Here is a 23,319-nt window from a genome sequence, read left to right as displayed (position 1 = left end):
TATTTATGTTTTTTGTTCAGCAGCTCCTTGGTTGGGTATTTCAGCAGTTATCCGGTTGCTAGGGTCCAATTTACCCTAGAAACCAGGAAGTGGTTTGAATGAGAGACTGGAAAATTAATAGCAGAGGGCCTGAATAAAAACATATAGTAAGGCTTGTAGCCTTACGGAACAATATCTTTTGGGATGCTAGGGTCAGTGATCATTTGAGTGCTGGAAAGAGGCTGAAACATGAAGAACAATTGAAAATGAAAATTAAACATTCTATAACATTTAAACTACCATTTAAAGAATTCCAAGCATTTAGAATGGTAGAATAGAATGTATTTAGAACATGTTGTGAGGTATCTCTTGTCTTAGACCTCTTGTTGCAGCACTGGCCACTGGAATGGAGCATCTGCATGTTCCTTCAAAAACGCTCCAGCGTGCAGGAATCAGTAACAATATTTTGTGAACAGAGAACATATTCCCTGTTTAGTGACACTTCCCATGAGGTTACATCTCCCACTATCACCTTTTGCGATATCGATACAATACATGTCCCGGTACGCTATATTCTCTTGTCTTTGAGTATGCTGCTTAAAAGTGTTCCATCTTCCTTATTTTCTTATGTATGTTTTATATTACATACACAGACCTGCTGCAATGATTACAGCATCTTCCCTTGTCATTAATGGAACCTTAGCACACCGCACCCACCCACAGACTCCAGATGGTAAGTCCATGTAAGAAATGAAGGATGTTGCCAAAGAGATTTCAAATGGGTGACTCCCATTTCATGTTAAATTAATTATTATTGCTTTGTGCAGTTTTCATTTCTATGTAAAGCAGATTCGTGTTTGTGAGGCGCAGGCATTGATCTGTATTCTTACAGTGACATCTGCTGTTTGATTTATTCATAGGCCGAGTGGAAATTGTTGTTACACATTCATATTTTCTGTGGTCAGCATTGCATTTTATTACTCGTATTAGGTCTGAAAGGGCATACATATGAAGTGTATAAAAAAAAAGCCAAAATGACCTTGTTTAGCAGCTGGGAGGGATTTTTGTTCCTATTTGACCCATTTAAGCAGTGACTTAGTATGTTTCATTTGTGTGGGTAATGTTTGGGCTCATTCCACAAAGTCAGCAAAGGCACTGCACCACTGAGGTGAGTTGAGAAACTCGCCTTAGGCAGGAGCGCACCATTGGTTACCAGGGGCGGCAAAAATGCAGCTTCTGGTAACTTTAAGGGACAAATTTCCAGTTTTCAAACCAGTAATCCAGCTTTTCTAGCACAGAGATCGCAATTGTGCTTATCTACACTAACAACATGGACCCCCTCCTGCTCCAAAATTGCAAATGGGGAGCAGCAGCAAGCCATGGTAGAGGGGCCAGGATCGCCCCTGAAAATCAGAACTGACTTTAGAATTTATTAAGAGGTACAGACCCAGAGCATGTTTAGTTCCCAAAGCAAATCAAAGTAAATTGAGTTTTGAGCAATTGTTGACCAATGGCTCTGCATGGGGAACACAAATAAAAAAGGGGCATGTAAGACCCATGGAGCAAAAGTGTAAGAGCACTACGGTCTGCAATAGCACATCCCTTAGTTCTCATTTGCTATTTGTGTCCCTCTGCCTAAGCATAAAATAAAAAAAATCCAGCTCTCTGTGCAGAAAGCAGCACCAGGATGCCCAGCTCAGCCCTGTTATTACTGCCTATAATTGGATTTCTAGAACTTAAAGGAGACTTGAGTGCACTTACTGGGCCATTGGTAGTTCCTCTGGGCATATGCCTCTGTAATAAGGAGCATGATTTATTTGGCAGCATAGCATGGGGAGCATACAGGTAGAGGGACGAGTTTGTTATTAAAAGGATAGGCTTAGTTCTCACACTTTGTGCAATTTGACATTTAATGATGACTGAGTATTTAGCTGGACATGGCTCTTACCATTAGAGCAGAAAAATAGTAGAAAGGTAGAAAAAACAACCACAGTAATTTTTTTATTAATGCAAGATGCAAAATATTTTCAAAATCACAATCTATTTTATAATACTTATCATGCTGAGCAAACAAATGCATCAATATAATTTTCCTTATGTTTGTAAATTTCTACAGCTGGGATGTGCCATATGTAATAATACCAACTCTAGAAATGAACTAAATATAAGCTACAGCAGTTACTAATTATGCTACAATTAAAGCCTCTCTGTTTTTGGTTGGGGGCATTGGCCAGAAAGAACCAGAAATAATAGCTAATAATTTATAAAACCATAAAAAGAAAAAAATAGATTAACTGAAAAGTGGCTTAGAAATTATACATCGTATAGCATACTTAGAATTTAAGTAAGCCTTTAAAAGCACGTAACTATTTCAATCATTGGCTTCTTATGTGTATGTGCAGTAAGGGAGGCAAGGCTACTTGTGACTGCTTGCTACACTTTAATACCAGTACCAGTTAATATCGGAAATATCTGCAATTTTTTTATGTTAATGCCCTATAAATAACATTGGCATCTAGCTTCATATTTTCCATGTGGCAATCCTGCTCTCAGCCCTGGCATTACTTCAATTCCAAAAAATTCCCTGCAGATAGAGTTGGTGTATTGCGTTATCTTATTAAAGACGGTTGCATGGCATCACGGGGGCTAGATTAAATAAGATGCTGAGGTTTTGGTTTTTAAAATCAATTTCTGTTTTATTATCCAACAAACGTCAAAGAAATTTGGCCCATAGATATCAGTATAACATGATGTTGTATGTGAAGGACCTAAATCTGGTAACTCACAGATTACTGTTCCCCTACTCTCTCTCTACCTCTTGACCAGTTCCCAATAGGAACAAGATGCTGCAGGTGAAATGTTACAAGTTCCTTGCAGCATCTTGTAAAAACTATATTTTCCATTGGGCTCCAAACATCCTTTTATATCACCCTTGCATTACTTCTATTGACAGGCTTGTATTTTCTACTGAGGGCATGTGCTTATGGTGGCAGCTTTCTTGTGCCTATATATATATATTTAGAAATTTAAAATATTTTTCTCAATTTACGCCCTCTGCCCACCACCAGATACATGCAGTGAAATTCAGTGGCAGAGCTAAGGGTTGGTATCCTTCTCTTGTCTAGTCAGAGCATTCGCATAGACAATTTCTCATGCGCCAGCTGGACAGGAGAAGGGGTGGGTGTAGAGCAGCACCTGATATATATTTGGTAAAAAAAAATCCCACCCCCCCAATAATGCAACCCTCCACACGCCCATGAGTGAATGGATAGGATGAAATGGGAGCAGACTGAGAGGAGTAATGTGGGTATTTCTGGGCACCCTGTGGTACTAGGTTCTGCTGAAAATAACAACATTGAATCTGTTTATGACTTTTGGGGGATGGCATATCCATAGCATAAGGAGCTGCAGCTGACCAAAAACTTTAGGAAATCAAAAAACAAGCAAATGCTAATTTACTGGCAGGGGCAAAAACAAACATTCACTAGCAAAACATTAGGTACTTCTCAGTGATTTAAACGTACTTATTCCCTACCTGGTGCTCCCTCACAAAGAATGATACTTGCCTATGCGCAGTAGTGTAAAAATGGATAATATACAGAAACTATAATTGTGCTTAACCGCTATGTGTTTGTGTCAAACAATCTGCACACTAGATTTTGGGAGTTGTGCCTGTTTGTACCACTTTTTGAGGTCGCGTGAGAGAAGCAGCAGTTTGAAGGCATTTTAACTTTACCCCCTTGCAGCGTGCTATACTTAGAAGCAAGAAAAGCTTGTTTTTATGGCATAATAAGTTTAGAGAAGGAATCGGGGGTTGAAAAATTAGTATTTTAATTGAATGCAAGCCGCTCATATCCATGTTTGAGGAATGCTGTCATCTCTGGAGTTTGCTCTTGTCTTTATTTGTCCTTCCAATGCTTTGCTACAAAATATATTTTGGGGTAGCAAGGGCATTCCCAGCCTAAAAGAGCCATTTAGAAGAGAAGTGAAAGTTATCTGTACTTAATGTGCACTCAGGCTGCATTTTCACAATTAACATTGCTTCTACAAGAATCCCTGGGATTTGCGGCTCACATTTTTACATTAATTTTCCTGAGAATATAATGCAGATTTGATGTACTAGTTCACTAGAATAAGTTGTAGGGCAATTAGGTTTTGGTCAGACATTTTCCACACATATGCCCCTTTACAAAAAAAAGCTGCTTAAGTCACCCTGAGAAAATCAGGGCCCCTCTTTTGCTACCCACCACTCCCACCCAGTGCAAACTTCCATCTATTGTTTAAATGAAAACCATTTAACATTTGTGCTACTGTATAAAACAAGTAAACAGCAAAGAATGGGAACACAAGTTTTAATAGATTTCAGTCAGCTCTGTGTGTTTGTACAAAGGAGAGTGAATATTGCAAGTTTGGGACATGTTATTCAGAAGGATTGTCTTATCCTTTCTACTAGAAACCTAACCTACAACCTAACATAGTAATCTGTAATGCTGCTGCCATGATCACCTCAGGCAGCAGCAGCCTGCAAAAAGCTCCTGGTAATTTTAAGAGCCAAAATAATTTTTAAATCCGAATTTTCTGCTCTGCTAGTTCTGATACACTCTCTGCACTAGTGATGCAGCCTTCCCACACCCACTCCAAAGCTCGAAATGGTATGCACTGTGTGTGAGGGGGGCGGCATCACAAAGGCCACTTCAGGGCAGTAAAGACCCCCTAAACGCCCCTGATACTAACATAGTAAGTTAGGTTGAAAAAAGACGCACATCAATCAAGTTCAAGAAACTTTTTTTAACACATATGTACTGTATGTGCGATTTCTGATAACTTTCCCTTTACCACTTTACCAAACCTTCTGTTTTCTTCTGATCATCCTGTTATCACTTTACACTTTCTGTTGTGAGTACTGCATCAGCTTGGGTACCCAGGAATACCCACAAAACAGCTGGGTTTTGGGCAGAGAATGTTTGAATCCCAGACTTCTGCACTCAATCTACTGGCACCTTTTTCTAATAGTCAGGCACAATCCCAATGTTATTAATAGGGAAAAATTATAAATATATAGGAAGGCCGGTATTTTTTTCCAGAAAAGTTGGCAACCCTAGTTATGGCACTGATCAATTGCTGGAATGATGACACTTCCTGTGTGTGGTGACATCACTTCCGGCTGTGCATGTGCTTTGGAATGATCGTGTCAGACTAATAATTGGGTGGCAGGGGGTTGGTGTAAGTACCTTGACTGGTAGTTCAGGGACATTCCAGGTCTCAAAAATCAATGTATTTTCATTTAGTTTCTTTTTTCTTGGAGCCATTGGCAAATGACTTCAGTGAAGATCCACCAGCATTTCCAGCAGATAGTTCCTAAAAAGGAAACTACCAGGAAGGTTCTCATATGGCAGGAGTAAGGGCAATAGCACAGCAGGAATTTAGTTGCCTGCTTGAAATAACCATTGTGTACTACAAAACAACCAACAATACCTTTTTATTGAATAGCATATTAGTCTATGCTGGGCCGCCATAAGGGGGGGAACAGGGTGGAGAGTTGTAGGGGGCCCGAGGGTAAGGGGGGCCGGCCACGCCACACTTACTTGATTAGCCGAGCCCCCCATCTTTCTGAGAGCTGCTGACTTCGGGAAGGCATGGACGTTTAAGGGGCCCTGGCCACCAATTTTCTTATAATGTGGGGGGGGGGCCTGGCCACCAATTTTTTCCACTATATTTTTAAATGGGGAGGCCTGGCCACAAATGTTTTTATGGGGGGCCCTGACCACCAATAGGGGGCCCAGGAAATTGTTGTATGGGGCCCTGCGATTTCTGATGGCGGTCCTGAGTCTATGTATAATTGCTGGTTCACTCTTTGCAGCAGTGCGGTATTCCGTTCCTGAGCTGAGAGTCTGGGGATGGTGCATCTGGACCACCGTTTCAACTTGGTGAGTGTATGAACATTTGGTATGTGTGGCACCCTTTCAGTTTGATTGTTCTGTAACCACCATATAGTTTGTAGAGCAAGGACTCAAAGAGCAGTCCTCCAGGCAGAATTGTAAAAACAAGCATGGTAACTGAAGTACAAGAGGCAGTAACAGCCATACGTGTTTTGTGTTCTGACTACACTACATAGAATACCAGGCAGTGCACCTACTCATATACTGTCTGTATGTGGCAAGTCATTGGGAGATGACCATTTTTGGTTTGTAGATAATCTTGTGCCTAAGAGCACAATATGTTAAAGCAAAGTTATCCCGCTGTGGCCGGCGGTATGAAACGTTAACTGTTGAATTCTATAAAAATAGGTTTTGCAGTCTGCTGTGACTCAAGCAATGCAGGCTATAACATTGTGTACTCCAGTTTGGATACTCTTAAGCGATTTTTACATTCATGAAATTTGTCTCTCTGCCTTTGTACTTAGATACTGATATCCTTGTAGCTTGGAAATGGAGGTTGCTTTTGTGCCTGGCCAGAAAGAATATGGTGTTCTGGTGCCTTGCATTTAGGAGCCTGGCGATCAATGGCCACAGTGGAGCTCCCGGAGAGGAGTCTGTAGTGGAGATGTGGTGAGACCCTTCAATTGCAAGCAAGGAGGAATACATAGCATAGATGCATATCTCCTTTATCTAGGCCTCCACAAAGTGCTCTGACTTGCTTTCTTCAGAGTGCTCTGGAAAGCCAATGAGATGAATATTGAAAAACCATTTGAGAGCAGGTACTCAAAGAAGGCAAACTTCCACCAGGCCAATAGTTAAAAGTGAAGAAAGTTTATTGTGTCCACAGCCTTACACGTTTCGTGTCATAAACACTAAGGGGCAGATTTGTTCGATCGTGTGATAAAATCGTTTGATTCAAAGGATTTAATCGTTCGATCGAACGATTTTACTTTGACTGCATAATACCCAAATTCGATGAAAAAATGTTGAATTCGATATTCGAATTCGAAGTATTTAAATTCGATGGTCGAATTTCGAAGTTATTTTTTTGACCCTTGATAAAGCTGCCCCTTTATCATAGGCTAACTTTTCAGAACCATGCCTCAAATATTTAAACAAGTGCACCAATCCAATCACCACACCATTGTAGAATTTTGTGGGGGCTGGAAGAGGAACGTTCTGAGACAAGTCTAATATTTAGCAGCAGGCCATGCTACCAGAAGTGACATAGGGTGTATGAAAGTGATGTCAAATAATGTTTAAACAAGAATTAAATGTAAACAAAAAAAGTGAACTGCATTTATAAGGCCTTATTTAAATAGCCTTGTTGAACTTACTGTACATCCACTGTTTTTTCTATTTCAGTGGTGACATGTAAACCAGTAAAATGGCGCGTGTGCAGAACCATCTTAAGGTGTACGGGAATGATGTCTGTGCAAACTAAAATATACCTGGGAACTCCGTGTACAGTGTAGCTTTTTTTTCCAGAAAACCATTACAGAGGTTTGAGAGACAAGAACCGGGACAATCATTGGGCACTGGACTTTATTAATACCCTTGCTTCTCCTTTAAGGTATGTAAATAATACTGGAGATTATGTGTCTACAGAAATACTTTAATTATTAGGTGGCATAATAATTATTTATTCCGTCAGGAATGCCAGGGATTATGTGATTACAAAAAATTGTGCCAATTTGTCTTCAAAAATATAGCAGATGCCTGTACTTCCAGATTTCTGTGAAATATGGGACATATACTGTACACTAATTTGTGAATTTTGTCCTCGTCCAATTTCACCAAAGGTCACCGCAATTCTCTGGTGAATTTATTCCACATATAAGTGACGAATATGGGCAATTAGCATGGAGAATGTGGATCATAAGATGCAAAAGTGGCTGCTCTATCTTTATAATGACAGATCTGGAGAAATTTATTTTGACGAAAATTCATTCTTGTTTTGAACAATACAGAGATAATTGGCCAAAATTTTAATTCAACTAAATTTCAATTTACGTTCCTTAGTAAATATGCCCTTATGTGTTGAATGTGCCCGCAGGAATACTGAGGATTATGTGCCAAAACAAATACTGAGGAATCTGTGCAAATGTGGCCTGGTGATGAGAGTTTTCAAACCTTTATGTCTTGGTTTCACCTTTAAAATATATGAATAAGCCTTATAGCTTGGCACAAAGTGGTGTTAACTAGTAGTAGTCTCTTTCTGTAATTGCTGGTTGTCACCTACATTTTAACAACCACACTGAGAGTCTGTATATTAAAGGGGTTGTTCACCTTTGAGATAACTATTAGTATGATGTAGAGAATGATATTCTGAGACAATTTGCAATTTGTTTTCATTTTTTATTATTGAAGGTTTTTGAGTTATTTAGCGTTTTATTCAGCAGCTCCTCAACTTAACCAATCTGGTAACTAGGGTTCAAATTACCCTAGCAACCATGTATTGATTTGAATAAGAGACTGGAATATGAATAGGAGAGGGCCTGAATAGAAGGATCAGTAATAAAGAGTAACAATAGCAATACATGCTCTCCCCCCCCCGCCCACAACATCCATATGTTCAGATTTTGCTTTTTAACAACAAGTTCCTAATAAAATTTCAAGTTTTAAACATTGAAGCTTTTTGGATCCAGTCACTACAGCAGTACGTTAGTGTGTCTTTAAGGAGTTGAAGTTTGCACCACATGACCAGAGTGGATTTGTCTGCGGGTGGCTCACAGGAGGATCCTCGCTCCCTACTTCTTCAAGTTTTCCCTCGGCGCATTGTATCTGTAATAGCAATACATTTGTAGCCTTACTGAGCATTTGTTTTTTAGAAGGGAGTCAGTAATGCCCAATTGAAATCTGCAAAGAGTCAGAAGAAAAAGACAAATAACTAGAAAACTATTAAAATTAATCATGAAACCCCATAGAAAAGTTGCTTAGAATTGGCCATTCTAGAACATAATAAAAGTTACCTTAAAGGTGAACCACCCCAAACTGATGGGCCAGATCCCTTGCGACTCCGATCCCTTGCGACTCCTGTCCCAGGTGTCACCAACAAGCTGCGGATTTCTTCCATCTAATCTGGGAATGCCATTACATACTGAGCTTTTGGACACAAGTTGTAAACTATCTATCAGATAATCTTGACTTCCCAAGAATAATTTCACCTGCAGTTTGCCTTTTGGGGGTTCTAGAAGAGATAGTCCCAGCTAAATATACTCGAATCTCTTTCCGTATCCTACTCTTTTATGCAAAAAAAACTGTAGCCCTTCACTGGATGGGTAACCTCTCACCCTCTCTCAATGCGTGGATACGACTGATTAACAAAGCAGTACCCCTATATAAGCTCACCTACGAAATTAGGGGAACACCAACAAAATTCGATAAAATTTGGGGCTTGTGGAATGACATTGCCCCGACCCCTCTATAGTAGGTCATAGCCGAGTCCATCTCCTACTGTGACACCCCGCATGGTTTGCTATCCTTCGTATCCTCGAGGGTCCCAACCTAACCGTCAGATGTATAGTCCCCCTGAGTTTGATAGTGTCCATCTCAACTGCTCAATAACTGTATTGTGTTATGCTTGGTGATAGCATGTGCCATATTTTCTTCCTGCCTAAATTGTACAGTCTAGTCTGCGAGTGTACTTATTGTTGTACGTATGATTGTTGTATGTGTTTAAAAATGAGAAATAAAACTTACCTTTAAAAAAAAAAAAAAAGGTGAACCACCCATTTAAAGTGTTTTTCCTTTGTGAGATTTTATTGTCACCCTTGGGACAATATGGAAAATTACATTGGCCTTATGTGTAGGATTTTCCTGTCTGCTCGAATTTTTATTTTGATGATATAATCTTAATAAGGGACCCATCTTTAACTAACCCCTTAGTGCAGTATCTTCAGTAGCATAGGGGGAGGGTGATTTGTTTGTTTGGAGAGGCTACGGCTAATGTCACACACAGCTGTTTCTTTGCTGGCACTGTACAATGCATTTTTAACAAGTAACATAGTGTACTAGTAGATGAGGTTGAGATAAGACATCCATCTAACTATTAAGTTGACATGAAACCTGCCTTACAAAGTTGTTTCAAAGGGGAAATTACTTCTTGGCTTCCTAGAGGGCAATTGGACTAGTCCCTGGAATAAAGTACTATGAATTAAATGTATATGCTATAGTTTGTACTATTGCTGTAAGGCTATGCTTCAGATATTTATTACAATATTTCTGTCAAAGGTCGGAGAAATTCACAAATTATAGAAGACTAGCTAACTGATACTCTAGAACAGGGGTCCCCAACATTTCTTATCCGTGAGTCACACTCAAAAGTAAAAGGAGTTGGGGAGGAGCACATGCATGAAAAAATGTCCTTGGGGTGCCAAATTAGGCTGTGGTTGGCTATTTGGTAGCCTCTGTGTGGACTGGCAGCCTACAGGTTGTTCTGTTTGGTGGTTATTATGCAGCCAAAATTTGCCTCCAGGCCTGTAATTCAAAAATAAGCCCCTGCTTTGAGGCCTGAAAGCAACATCCAAGGAGTCGGTGAGCAACAGGTTACTCACAAGCCAGTCGGCACTGGCTACAAAAGAAACATTCTTAATTTGTAAAGCATATTCAAGGAGCAGTTTATACTTTGCATTTACTGTACCTACATTTTGTTAAAGCTGTGAGTATTACCATTGGTATCATCAGCCCTAGACAGTATTTATGGTGATAAGTTTTGTTGTAGATTAAATTGTGGTTAGGGGTGTAACGGGAGGGACTGTGATACCAATTAATTTTTTTGTTTAATCATTACCACTGAAAATGGCAAGTTGGAATTTCTTTACTCCATCCTTCCATATATCTTTTTTCTTGCCCCCAAACATCCAGTAGATGAGGAGTGAGTGAACCCTAGATTAATTACTTTGTAATTCTCTTCACTGTTAGAAAAAGAACACATTTTCCATATACCAGACAGACACATATAGAAGGGGCAGAAATAGTTGCTGTGGTGCTGTTTTGAGTCTGTTAGATTTGGCACAAGCAATCCTGATCAACTAGTAGTACTAACAACTACACCCTGGCACATAGACTCACAATAACATATATAAATGGTGCATTATGTGCCAAGGACACAATTGCAATTTGAACGAAAAACAAGTGTGGCTATGTGTGACATTTAAATGGCTTTCAGTAATATATATACTGTATGTAAGTAGTGATGGGTGAATCTGACCCTTTGCGATTCGACCAAAATTTGCAAAATTATGAAAATTCACCAAGATCCATAAAAGTCACAACAATAGTTTTCACCCATTGAAGGCCATGGGCATCATTTTTGAGGCGAAACGCAGTGAAGATTTTTACTCATCACTATATGTAAGTTATTATTGGCATTTGTTACTTTGACATAATACTTATGGCACTGGTTAATACTGCAATCCCCACATTACCTTCTATGACACGGAATGTATGGCTTTAGGCAAAGATTTTCTGACAAGCAATTAGGCAATGGTATTCAGATAATTTACTTAGAAGGCATTGGGGTACAGACATTTGTCACCACCTCCTATCATCAACAGCCATGTATACATCTGCATTTAGGACAAGCCTTATAACTCTCTACATATCAGGACAAATTCTCATGAAAATGAACTGTGTTGATACATTGTGAATGGACAAAATATAAGCAACCTGGCAGTAATGTTGTTATTATTTGCATTCCATTGATTCTGTCCTATCTAGAATTAAGAATTACTGTAGTTAGACTACTATAACAGTAACAAAGCCTACATCATGCCAAATGCTATAGTGAAGTTAAGAGCCCACTTGAAATCTATGAAGATGGGCTATGGAGCCAGTGTAATGCCCTTTACATTATAATGTCCATATGTCTCATTGCTGATGGTCACATGCTGCCCCTAGGTAAACCGGTTGTAGCTGGCTACTCTTAACTGTCACTCATAGTTCAGTCCAACTGTCTTTTTGGAGAGTGAGGAGGAGAGACAGAGTGACAGAGTGTTACAAAGCGAATATTGAGAAAAGAGCCGAATTGAGAGCGAGAAGTTGCAAAATTGCAAGGAAGGAGCTCAACATGGAGGAGAGCAGAATAAGGAGTCGGGAGAAAGAACTTCAGCGACATATAAGCTGCGTGGAGGAGGAGAAGGATAAGATCAAGAAAGAGAGTCAAGAGGTGCTTGTAAGAAGCAAATCCCACGTAGAAGAGAAGACCAGCGATGAAGAAAAGAAGAAAAGGAAGCGCAGTGATGAAAACACTGTCGCAAATAAGAAGCTGAATTTAGAAGATAAAGAAAGTCTTCAGAGAGGAGTGAGTGAGGAGCAAGAGGATAAGAAGGGGAACAAAAAAAGACCAAGGAGCCCAGAAGATCCGTTAGAAGGCAAGGGACATATATTTAATTATTTTACCTACTGTTTATTTATAGTAAATATATTGCCCAAGATGCCAATCTATTACTCTGGTTTGTTAAATGGAAAATTCACTAGTGGGTGGCAGTTATTTTGGTAATGAATACAGTTGCTTGCTTTTTACCCCAGGGGTTGCTTGGTTGATGTAAGAAATGCACTGGCTAGGGGTACTTTCTCTCTGAGCTACCTTGTTTGCTATAATTGTGTGATGGATCATTCCATGGAAATCTTGCATGGGAAATAATGTTCCAAACTTTGCTTCTGTTGTGTGGATTTCCACTTTGCACTCTCACTGCAGGGTGATGAGACATCCCAAACTACTTTTTGTAAAGGTTTCCAGAAGGGCCTTATATTTACTTGTTAGGCTCAGTCAGATTGTATTAGGGGAAGTAGGAAACTGCCAATAAAATATAAAATGTTTACTTTTACCTAAACATAAAATGTACATTCTTCAGATGAAATTTGGGAAAAATGCCTAAAATCCTAATACTACCCTATAACCCCAATGTGAAACTGGTTGCTTCTTTCTGACAAGAGACAATAGTCCAACTAAAAGATGTAATCTGCATAAAAGATTTTATGTGTAACCAAAAAGATTATTTAGAAATGCTATGAATTTGTGTTAAAAGCGTAGCTAACATTACTTTGCTTATGTGCATATACAGATATCTTTATGAAAGTGTGCCCTGTCTAGTGTATTTTTGAGCCATTGATTACATTTATTTTATCCTAAAAGGTGGAAGTGGAGGTAAGAAGTCCTGCCTAGAGGTCAGAGAACCAGCCCACCTGGATGTCAAAAGACCAGCCCCCCTGGATATACAGAGCTACACATTCTACAAAGTAATAGGAAGAGGCAGCTTTGGCCAGGTGAGTGGGGGTCTCCATTAGGAAAAATTCTATTTGTATTGCAATAGAAAAAATTCCAGCAAATTTGAGAGAGAATCAAGGTATATTGGTATATTATATGGGCATATTTATGAAGAAGTGGAAACCAGCTCACCACAGGTTGAGAGATATTCTTCCAAATGTTCTTCACTTGCATGGGATTATTATTGGTTCCACTTATCTACGGGTGAACTCTCACTGACACCATTTGTTAAATATGACCTGAGATACGACCATGGGATTTCTATTTCACCTTCTAATTAATATACTCAATGTATGTAAATAGTCTGAAAAAGACAATTTCTATTTGTATTGCAATAGAAAAAATTCCAGCAAATTTGAGAGAGAATCAAGGTATATTGGTATATTATTACATGGGCATATTTATGAAGAGGTGGAAACAAGCTCACCACAGGTTGAGAGATATTCTTCCAAATGTTCTTCACTTGCATGGGATTATTAGTGGTTCCACTTATCAACGGGTGACCTGAGATACGACCATGGGATTTCTATTTCACCTTCTAATTAATATACTCAATGTATGTAAATAGTCTGAAAAAGACAATTTTAACAATATTAATGATGATAAAAACAATTGTATGAAATACAATACCCCTAGTACACCCTTCCTTAAACTACAAACAAGGCCCCTTCTGGATAGTACTCTTTATGTCATTCATCATGCTAGCAGCATTCAAGGCCATACAATATACTTGAATTAGCATCCCGCCACTTCATCGGAAGTTTTCAACGGAACGTGTAATATTTAATGTTTTTCTTTCTGTTTTAGGTGATGTTAGCATCGTTTAAACCAAACAAACAACTTGTGGCAATTAAGAAGGTTTCCAAAAAAATCAACGAGAGCAATTACGAGAACATCAGGAAAGAAGCTCGGATCTTGAAGATGGCCAGAAGTTGCCCCTTTGTATGTCATCCATATGCAGCCTTCCAATCAGAGGTAGAGAATACTGTCTATGTTGCTACTAAGGGGCAGATTTACTAAGGGTCGAATAACGAGGGTTAATTAACCCTCGATATTCAACCAGGAACTAAAATCGTTCGACTTTGAATATCGAAGTCGAACGATTTAGCGCAAATCCTGCGATCGAACGATCGAAGGATTATTCGTTCGATCGAACGATTAAATCCTTTGAATCGAACGATTCGAAGGATTTTAATCCAACGATCGAAGGAATATCCTTCGATCAAAAAAACGCAGGCAAGCCTATGGGGACCTTCCCCATAGGCTAACATTGAGTTCGGTAGCTTTTAGCTGCCGAACTAGGGGGTCGAAGTTTTTCTTAAAGAGACAGTACTTCGATTATCGAATGGTCGAATAGTCGAACGATTTTTAGTTCGAATCGTTCGATTCGTAGTCGAAGTCGTAGTCGAATGTCGAAGTAGCCAATTCGATGGTCGAAGTAGCCAAAAAAACACTTCGAAATTCGAAGTTTTTTTAATTCGAATCCTTCACTCGAGCTTTGTAAATGTGCCCCTAAATGTTTCATTAGAATTCTCTCTTCCTTAGTCAGCCTAATACACATACATTTAATGCTCAGTCTTACACATTCCATGATATATAAGGATTTATTAATACAGTCCAGGGCAGGGTGCAAACAGACTTATTTTTTTGCAGACTTGCACCCTACGTGTGACTCTTTTCTAGTCTATTCATTTTGAACTAGATATTTCTATTTAGATGGGGAGTAGTTATGCAGTTTAACCCAAATTCATTGAAAAGCATTATCTATTAGCACACTGTTTAGAAAAAATAGTGTCTAAAAAGGCTGCTGTATATCAGGACCTTTCACTAAAATGCAGGTTTCAATCTTTGCTATATATGGTGCAAGGTAAAGGTTGCACAGATACATGGGAGCTATGCCTTGAGCCATTTGTCCCATGTGCATATCAGCAGGTAGAATACATTCACAACTATTACTACACACATGGGGTGACATCTACATATTTCTGCAGTAAAAATGAATCATGTAACATTAGATTAATATTATTTTTGGGCGCCATGTTCATCACTAGTCTGAAAGTGAGACATGCAGTGTGTTTATGGTGAGCCCTGTTAAACCATATTGGGCTTTAATCTACTATAAGTGACTTGAGAAAAGAAATAGTAGAAAGAGCAGAGCCTAGCGACACTCAAAAATAGTAACTATTCTGTCATTAGTTCTCATACTTAAATTCCTGCTGTGCAGTTCTGTGTCATACATTCCTATGTCTCATCTGTTCTTTATTTATCACTATAACCAGGTTGAAGCTTTCTTTGTGCTTGAGTATGCCAGCGGGGGATCATTATACAGCATGATTTGCAAAGAAGGAAAACTACCAGTGGAGAGAATCAAGTAAGTCCTAATATCCTTTAAGTAGGAACAATATGCAGGGGCGATTCTGGCCCCTCTGCTGCCTGAGGCAGCAGCAAAAATTCGCTCTTAAAGTACCAGGAGCAGCATTTTTGCTGCCCCTGGTACCTAGTGGGGCGCTGCCGTCTGAGGTGACAGCCTCAACTCGCCTTATTGGCGAAGCACCCCTGACAATATGAGGTAACAGGGAAAGTGTATGATGCCATCTGACATATAGAGACTGTGCATTTTGTGTCTGGCAGCACAGTAGGGCCAATTTACAAGGTGTAAAAAAGTATATTTTGCACCTAAGGCAAAGTGCAAGTGCTTTATTCATGAGGGTCGGACAGAGTGGGTATATAGACATCCCCTTTCCCTGCTCCTACTAACTGCCTACCATATGAGTATTCCTAGAAAGTTGGTGTCTGTCTGCCATAAGCTATCCCAGGCTGTTGTCATTTTAGATGATCAGGAGCCCAGGGCATGAGGTTAAAGTCTCCACCACACCAGCGATTACCTTTCCTTGTCCTTTAATGTCAGCTCTTGGTCCCAAGAAGGTATTATTAAATATACAGTTTAAATATTTTTCATTACAGATATTATGTTAAATAAGTGTGAGATGTGTGTCAAATAGTGTTTATTTTTTTTTAAAGGTTCTACACTGCAGAGATTGTGATTGGCCTCCAGTTTCTCCACTCAAATGGCATTGTTCATCGGTCAGTAAAATCTCAGTTCTTTTCTCTACAATATTGTGTTATGTCTGACTTACATTAAGGGGCAGATATGTCAAAGGTCAAGGTGAATTTTCTAATGAAAAATATTCATGATATTTTTATTGTGTACTTTGACTAGGCAATAGTCCAAATTCTATTCCAATATGAAAAAAATTAAAAAATTTGAATATCGACATTTATCATGTATTCAACTTCGACCATTCGCCATCTAAAACCTGCTGAATTGCTGTTTTAGCCTATGGGGGACCTCCTCTGACCTATTTGAAGTCAATTGGTGGACTTTGAAAAATCAAAGTTTTTTTGGGGAAAAACTTAGAATCAAATTTGATCGAATGGGATATTACTTTGATTCGTACTATTCGAATTCAGCTACTACTCGGTCAAAAAAGGATCTATTCGTCCAAAAAACTTAAGACAAAAATACTTAATTTCGGTTGGTCTTTTTGAATTCGACCCTTGATAAATTATGCCCCTAATAGTCACTGTATAAATACATTAAGCGGCAGATTTATCAAAATGTGAGTTTAGAGCTTATTAAAAAAAACTCACTCATGTTCTATTAATTCCCATGTAATTTTGAGAAGTGTATTTATCAATGGGTGAAAGTTAGAAAAATCCCTTAGGAATGAATAGAACGCGGGTGAGTTTTTATTTATTAAGCTCTAAACTCACATTTTGATAAATCTGCCCCTAAAGTTGTACATGTAAAGGACAGATCTGGTAATAACATGTGGTTTACTATTCAAGCGACTCCTGCCCTTCTCAAAACTTTATTCAGGTATAACCAATATTAATTCTCCCTTTTGCATATCTTGTAGTGATCTGAAGCCTGATAATATCTTGGTGGATAAGGATGGACACATTAAAATCTGTGATTTCGGCATATCCGCTGAAGGGCTGTTCGGCAGAAAGATGATCTCTGGATTGGCAGGAACCCCTGGCTACCGGGCCCCGGAGGTCTGAACTCTTCTTAATGCATTTACAATGTATACATAATAGCATCAACTATTTAGCAAGGGATTGTGCTCATAAAGGATGTGTAAATACCTAGGCATGTATAAAATCAACTTTCCCAGTTGAACAGCTGGAAGATTGTAATAACTAAAGCCAGACTTGGTAACTTTCTATTACACTTTTTGACATTCTCACTCTTAGATCTGGGGACATAAATGAATATGCTAAAAATCAGGGACATTTCCTTTTTTGATAAAATTAATAAAACGTGTTAGGGACTTTGAGCACCTTCTAACTTAAATACTTGATTAGTGTTCAGTCACATTTTATTTTTGTTTACATTCATTGGATACAGAGAGAGAGAGAGAGAGAGAGAGAGAGAGAGAGAGAGAGAGAGAGAGAGAGAGAGAGAGTTTATCTCAAGTCACTGTAAAGCCAGAAGTAAACATTGCTCCTTTTTCAGATACACTTCAACTATGCCATGTTCTTTAAGATAATGGTTTCCAGACTGTGAGGATTCCTCATCTCATGTAGCACTTGCAGGGGAGACCCAGCTTTAAATTTACTTTGGCGAACATTTGTCGGGATGCTTACACTTTCTTGTTGATACACCTGAATGCTTTACATAAAGGCAAAGGCCTGAAATAGGAGTAAGCAGAAGATGCACAAGCCTATGGGGGACTGGTGGGAGGGCACTGGGCATGTACCTCCTCTGCCTGCCTCTTTTAAGTTCTTGAACATACTGTAATGCTTAGTATCAATGTATTGTATAGACCAGGGGGAGAATATATTATGGGAATCACTAAGGAGCAGGAGAAGGCCGTGATGAATGGGAGGGACAGGCCTTGGGTGCATTTAGTTTTTAGCAATACTGTTGTGATTACTCCTCTGGGGGCAGAAAGCCGTGGCAGCAGAAAACACAGCTTGAAGGTTATTTTGGTGGACATTTTGGGAGAAATTTTATTTGTTCTCCGGTATACATTTGGCTACGTTTGGTTCTTTGCCAAATATAATTTAAAATGTTGCTCACTTACATATTTAAGCGTATGTCATTCATGGGCCATGAAAATATTATAGGGGTATATATGTGGATTTATTTTTGTTTAATAACTTGTTTTCTGTTTCTTCTGTAGGTTTTGTTACTAAACGAGTATAATGCAGGGGCTGACTGGTGGTCCTTTGGCGTGATAATGTACGAAATAGCCACAGGTGAACAACCATTTAGCCCATCCGGCTGTGCTTTGAGGGAGTATTTCTTAATCAAGACTCCCGAATATCCAAGTTACATGAGCAAGGAAATGCAGGACCTCCTGTCAAAGGTCTGTATAAATTATTAAACAGAGGTAAATGAAAGAATACTTTTGCATTCAAAGCTTTTATGTTCCACAACTTATATCTTTAGTGCCTATAAAGGGGGTGTTATCTGCTTACACTCTATTGAGTTTGGGTATCAGTTTGGAGTGTGTTTTCATACATGGTGACTTGGATGATAATAATTGAGTCTCTGACCATAGTATAAATCTGCCAATTAAAGCCCTTTAACCCCATCCTACACCCTATCAGTGGCATTGTCTGGGTTAGTATGGAGAATAAAACTTTGTGCAAACACAGACACAATATAAATGTCACTTATGATGCTAACCTCAATGAGAATGTCTTGGCTCAGTCAATAGCATCCCATCTTTTTCTGTGATTAAAACATAAATGAGTGACATCATTTAAAAATGTTTATTAGTAATGATTAGTTTAGGCTGGAACACTAATGTAACCACTGTAACCAGCCTTTAGAATTACTGAGACAGTCATATCCAGGTCCAGCACTTGGATAATGCTCTGTTGTTGGAAGGTACCTAACATAACATCTCTGATATTAAAAATGTTTCTTTTTTAGCTTCTGGAGAAGAACAAGAAGAAGCGTTTAGGAGTGAAAGGCAAAATCAGGGAGCACCCCCTCTACGCTACAATCAAGTGGAATGAACTGGAAGAGAAAAGAATGAAGCCCCCTTTTCAGCCAGAAATGGTAAGTATATGGATGGCCATGCAATAGGGTACTTCACTCACATTCACACATCAGTGTCATAACTAATCCTTTTTACTCATCCAGCATTAGTAGGGAGAGTCAGACTTAGGATGGAGAGTGTTTTACAGAAGTTTCTCTGGGAAAAGGAAAGGAGTAGGGGAAGTTTATGACTTTATAACCCTTTTAAAGTCCACTCGGTGACCTGTTTCATGTGGGTTTTGCCATCCTTCCATGAGATCCATATTTTATTCCCTTTAAGATTAGTGTGTACTTTCCACTAAAAATGAAGGAAGTTACATTTTTATCTGTAAAGGTAAATAGGCTGGTTTTATATGGGAGATTTTCTCTGAATATCAATATGCGGTTGAGGTTTGCAGAGACGTTTAGTTCTTTTTTTACCCATCATGCTGTTGGTGACATTAGACACACATCTATTTGTGGCCAGTAAATTGGTTATGGGACACATGCCAAAAACCAACTGCCTGTTTGTTCGGACCTTTATATTAGATGAAAAGATGAAAGAGCATAAATACTTAAAGTATTAATCCATTGTATCATTATAATAAACTATTTTGTAAATCAGTTCCAATGTCCTGCATTAGCTTTAAATTTCTAGTCAGTGCCAGTTTTACATTTCCAGTGCTCTGCAGGCTTTCATGTTTAGCTGTAAATTGGTTGTCATATCTGCACCTGTGACCAGGTCTGGGATTCAAAATAATCCCTGGCCTTCATGCAGTATGCTAAATACTCTACAGCCACATAAATTCTCTATTTTATTGTCAGTAGTCAGAGGTTGGGACATGGCAGCTGATGAGTTGAAATCTAGATGTTGAAACAAAACATGACTCCACTGCACCAATCAATACCATATGACCTGGACCTCTTCTGCAAAATGCCATGCAGAAATACACGATACAGCTTCACAAATAAATATACAAGTGAATGTGCCATATTTTTGGATATTTCTTATCTTTATGATTGACAGAATAGATTATAAAGTAACAAAATGTTTTGCTTTTTTTCTGTAGAAATCAGCAGATGACTTTAATGAGATTTCACCAGGAGTCCCTGTTGATACCTCCAGGAGAGAGAGGGTAGAAGAACTGTCCTACGTGGACCCCACCTGGCATTGGCAGGAGTAATGCATTCTTCTGTGCTCATGTAACCCAACATCAGTATTGCCTGGATAGCCAGTGACCAAGCCAACATACCATCTATGGCAAACTTCAGCCCTAACATCAGGTCTGCCTGCATTATAAATCTGCAACAATCTACAGTGTCCAACCACCTACTGCTGCAGCCCATTGTATCCACCAGTAACCTCCTCAAACAACAGGAGGCACATTGGTAAGTGAAAGTAAATAAAACCAAAAAGTAAATCTAGGATTAAATATGATCAGATTAAGGCTATTTAAGAATTAAAGACAAATGGTCTGTATAAAATATATAGCATGGGTGAGGGATATTGTATAAATGAAATACACTTTTTTCATTTTAAACCTAATTGCACTTACAGGATAGTAGATGATAAAATTATATTCTGGATAAGGGATCTTTCTTTAATTTAGAGCGCCATGCCTTAAGACTGTTTTAGAATGTTAAACTTTTAAAAACCCCATAACATCTCATAAGTAATTTCATTTATAAGCGAGATTCTTCTAGGTTATATTCTGAGTACAACATGCAGTTTTATCGTAATCCAAAAAAATGATTATAAGGAATAATCACAACTCACTTAGGGGTAGATTTATTATGTGGTGTAAAAGAGTATAAAATCGCCAGGCATCACCATGTAAAAACAGTGTAAAAATGGCATCTATTTTTACGTACTTTTTCTTTGAGCAACTTCTACCAGAACTTGAGCAGTACCAAATAACAGCGGCAAAACTGGCATTCGCATGATATAATATAAAGCACACCTTGATAAATTCACCTTTTTCGATTTTTGTACTTTTTTCTGCTAATATAATTTTAAACAGCATAATAAACAGGCTCCTTAGTGTAGAGATTGACCTCTCCTGATTTTTTTTTATTCTTTAGACAGGTATGTTCCCCACCTCAACAAGGCCCTCCATCCTCCAATTTATATTCAGTTTCACCCATCTGATTATAGGGTGCCAGGTAGGTATAATCTGTTTTGGATTTTACATGTTTATGAATGTTTATGAAAGTTCATAAAGTTTTTCTGAATTTATATAGTATAAGATATAGATAAGTTAATATAGAAAAAAAACAAAAAAAAACAAAAAAATCATAGAATATTAGATTATATAGAATATATTATAGAGTATATTACAAAATATAATATGTATAGATGTATAGTCATTGAGTTTATATAATGTATATATTTAGGGTATGAGTGGGATATATAAGTATAATTATACAGTAAAATATAGTCTTATGTGTTTGGGATGAGGGTGGGATATATGGGATAAATTTTGTTTAATTTATCCATAACTACGGGTATGGGTAATAAATTATGGGTAGAGTATGTTTAAAATAAAATTATAGATACATAGACTGATTGGTTTGTTGGTTGATTGATTGATATGTATGTATACAAGTTTAAAAATGTGGTATATATAGGAAATGGGTAAAACAGTGGGATATTAAATAATTAAATAGCACATTTAATATGTGGTATAGGGGATGTGGTGAAAGTAATGTGGAATATGGCAAATGGGATATAAGGTAATATGTAACATGAACACTAAAGGGAAAGGGATATGTAATAAAATATGATGGATCTGTTATATGGGATTAGGGGTTTAAGTGATGTGAGATGTGGGATATGGCATGAGGGATATAGGACTACAGTAATGAGGTAAGAAATAAGGCAGTAAGGGATGTGGAAACAGGTACATCGGGATCAATAATGCGGCATAAAAGATTAAAAATTATGGGATATTGGTACTTTAAAGGACATAGAATTAGAGATGTGGGTTAAGAAATTTGCCATATCCTAGGAGAGTATTGCAGCAAATCATAACAGTAAAATGTGAAGGTAAAAGATTATTATTTGGTGCTTACTTACTGTATGATTCTTTGCAATAAATATGAATGGAAATGTGTGTGAATGTAAATAGAGGTCCCCTAGTGCAACAATTTACAAGATGAGCACAGTTCACCTTGTAGTTGGCTGCACAATAATTGTGAATCACTTTTAAAATGTAAAATAACCTATATGAGGAGGTTGCTTTCCTTTTTGTTAGTTAGACCCATTAGTAAGTTATAATGCCGTATATAAATGCCTATTTTTAACAATAAGCCCATTAGTTCCATTAATGTGTTGGTGAATGGTTTAGGTAAGTTTATGGTTGAGGAATAAAGTAATATTAACAGACTAGGAAAGCTGTATGGCCCAAAATGCTGCTCAGTCTCACCCTCCTCCTTTCACACCCAACACAGAGTCCAATAGTTAGTGACAAAGTAGAATCATAATAATCTCTTATCCAGTCCTTTTAGATAATAAAAGGATACTGGAATAGATGTAGTACAATATTGATCCAGGGATTCGTCCGATTGCCGTTAAGGAGTCAGGAAGGAATTTTTCCCCCATCTAAAGCAAATTGCTACAGATGGGGTTTTTTGCCTTCCTCTGGATCATCTAGAAGTTAGGTAAATTTAATATGATGGACACGCTCACCCTTAATTAATATATAACAGTGTCCTTAATCCAGTCATAGGATCCAAACCTGTTAATGTAATTTTATATAGAAAATAGATTATATCCAAAGCGGAGAGGATTAAATTCCAAGCTACTTGTTAGCTATAGAAATATAGATAATAGTGTGTGAATGAATGCGAGTGTATGGATTTAAAAAATTGTGTGTGTTTATTAGTACAAAAATCCCAATGGGGAACGTTAGTTCCCTACTCCTCTCCCATGGCGGCTTATGTCAGCCGGTATCTGGCCAGTTAGGGAACTATTGCAGCAAGTCATGGGGTGAGCCATTTGCTGCAATAGGTGTGTGAATGGACAGTAACGTGGTTGAAGCCTTGACGTGGCGTTACTGCTCACATGTATTTCATGTGCCAATTCAACCAACAAAGAGGGTATAATTTGCAGTAGCAAC

At 38.3% G+C, this 23,319-nt stretch overlaps 1 protein-coding gene across 4 annotated transcripts in view; it reads left to right on the top strand.

Annotated features, from left to right (window-relative positions):
- The window catches only part of LOC121393110 (protein kinase C delta type-like), a 37,925-nt gene that overhangs the window by 4,788 nt on the left and 9,818 nt on the right, over positions 1-23,319 (top strand). The window contains exons 2-13 of one of the 4 annotated variants that reach the window (XM_041583673.1): positions 633-712; positions 5,840-5,906; positions 7,263-7,470; positions 13,036-13,166; positions 13,975-14,142; positions 15,447-15,538; positions 16,189-16,251; positions 17,088-17,226; positions 18,357-18,542; positions 19,115-19,243; positions 20,272-20,590; positions 21,284-21,474. In XM_041583673.1, the coding sequence (XP_041439607.1) occupies positions 13,978-14,142; positions 15,447-15,538; positions 16,189-16,251; positions 17,088-17,226; positions 18,357-18,542; positions 19,115-19,243; positions 20,272-20,385 (888 nt within the window). In that variant the 5' untranslated portion in view covers positions 633-712; positions 5,840-5,906; positions 7,263-7,470; positions 13,036-13,166; positions 13,975-13,977 and the 3' untranslated portion in view covers positions 20,386-20,590; positions 21,284-21,474. Of the gene's footprint in view, positions 1-632; positions 713-5,839; positions 5,907-6,382; positions 6,528-7,262; positions 7,471-13,035; positions 13,167-13,974; positions 14,143-15,446; positions 15,539-16,188; positions 16,252-17,087; positions 17,227-18,356; positions 18,543-19,114; positions 19,244-20,271; positions 20,591-21,283; positions 21,475-23,319 lie in introns of those variants that run through there. The other 3 variants (XM_041583675.1, XM_041583674.1, XM_041583676.1) reach the window with 3 other exon arrangements.

This window comes from Xenopus laevis, chromosome 2S, assembly GCF_017654675.1.
Source record: "Xenopus laevis strain J_2021 chromosome 2S, Xenopus_laevis_v10.1, whole genome shotgun sequence".
NCBI classification, from domain to species: Eukaryota; Metazoa; Chordata; class Amphibia; order Anura; family Pipidae; genus Xenopus; species Xenopus laevis.
This window is presented reverse-complemented; position numbering and strand designations above follow the sequence as displayed.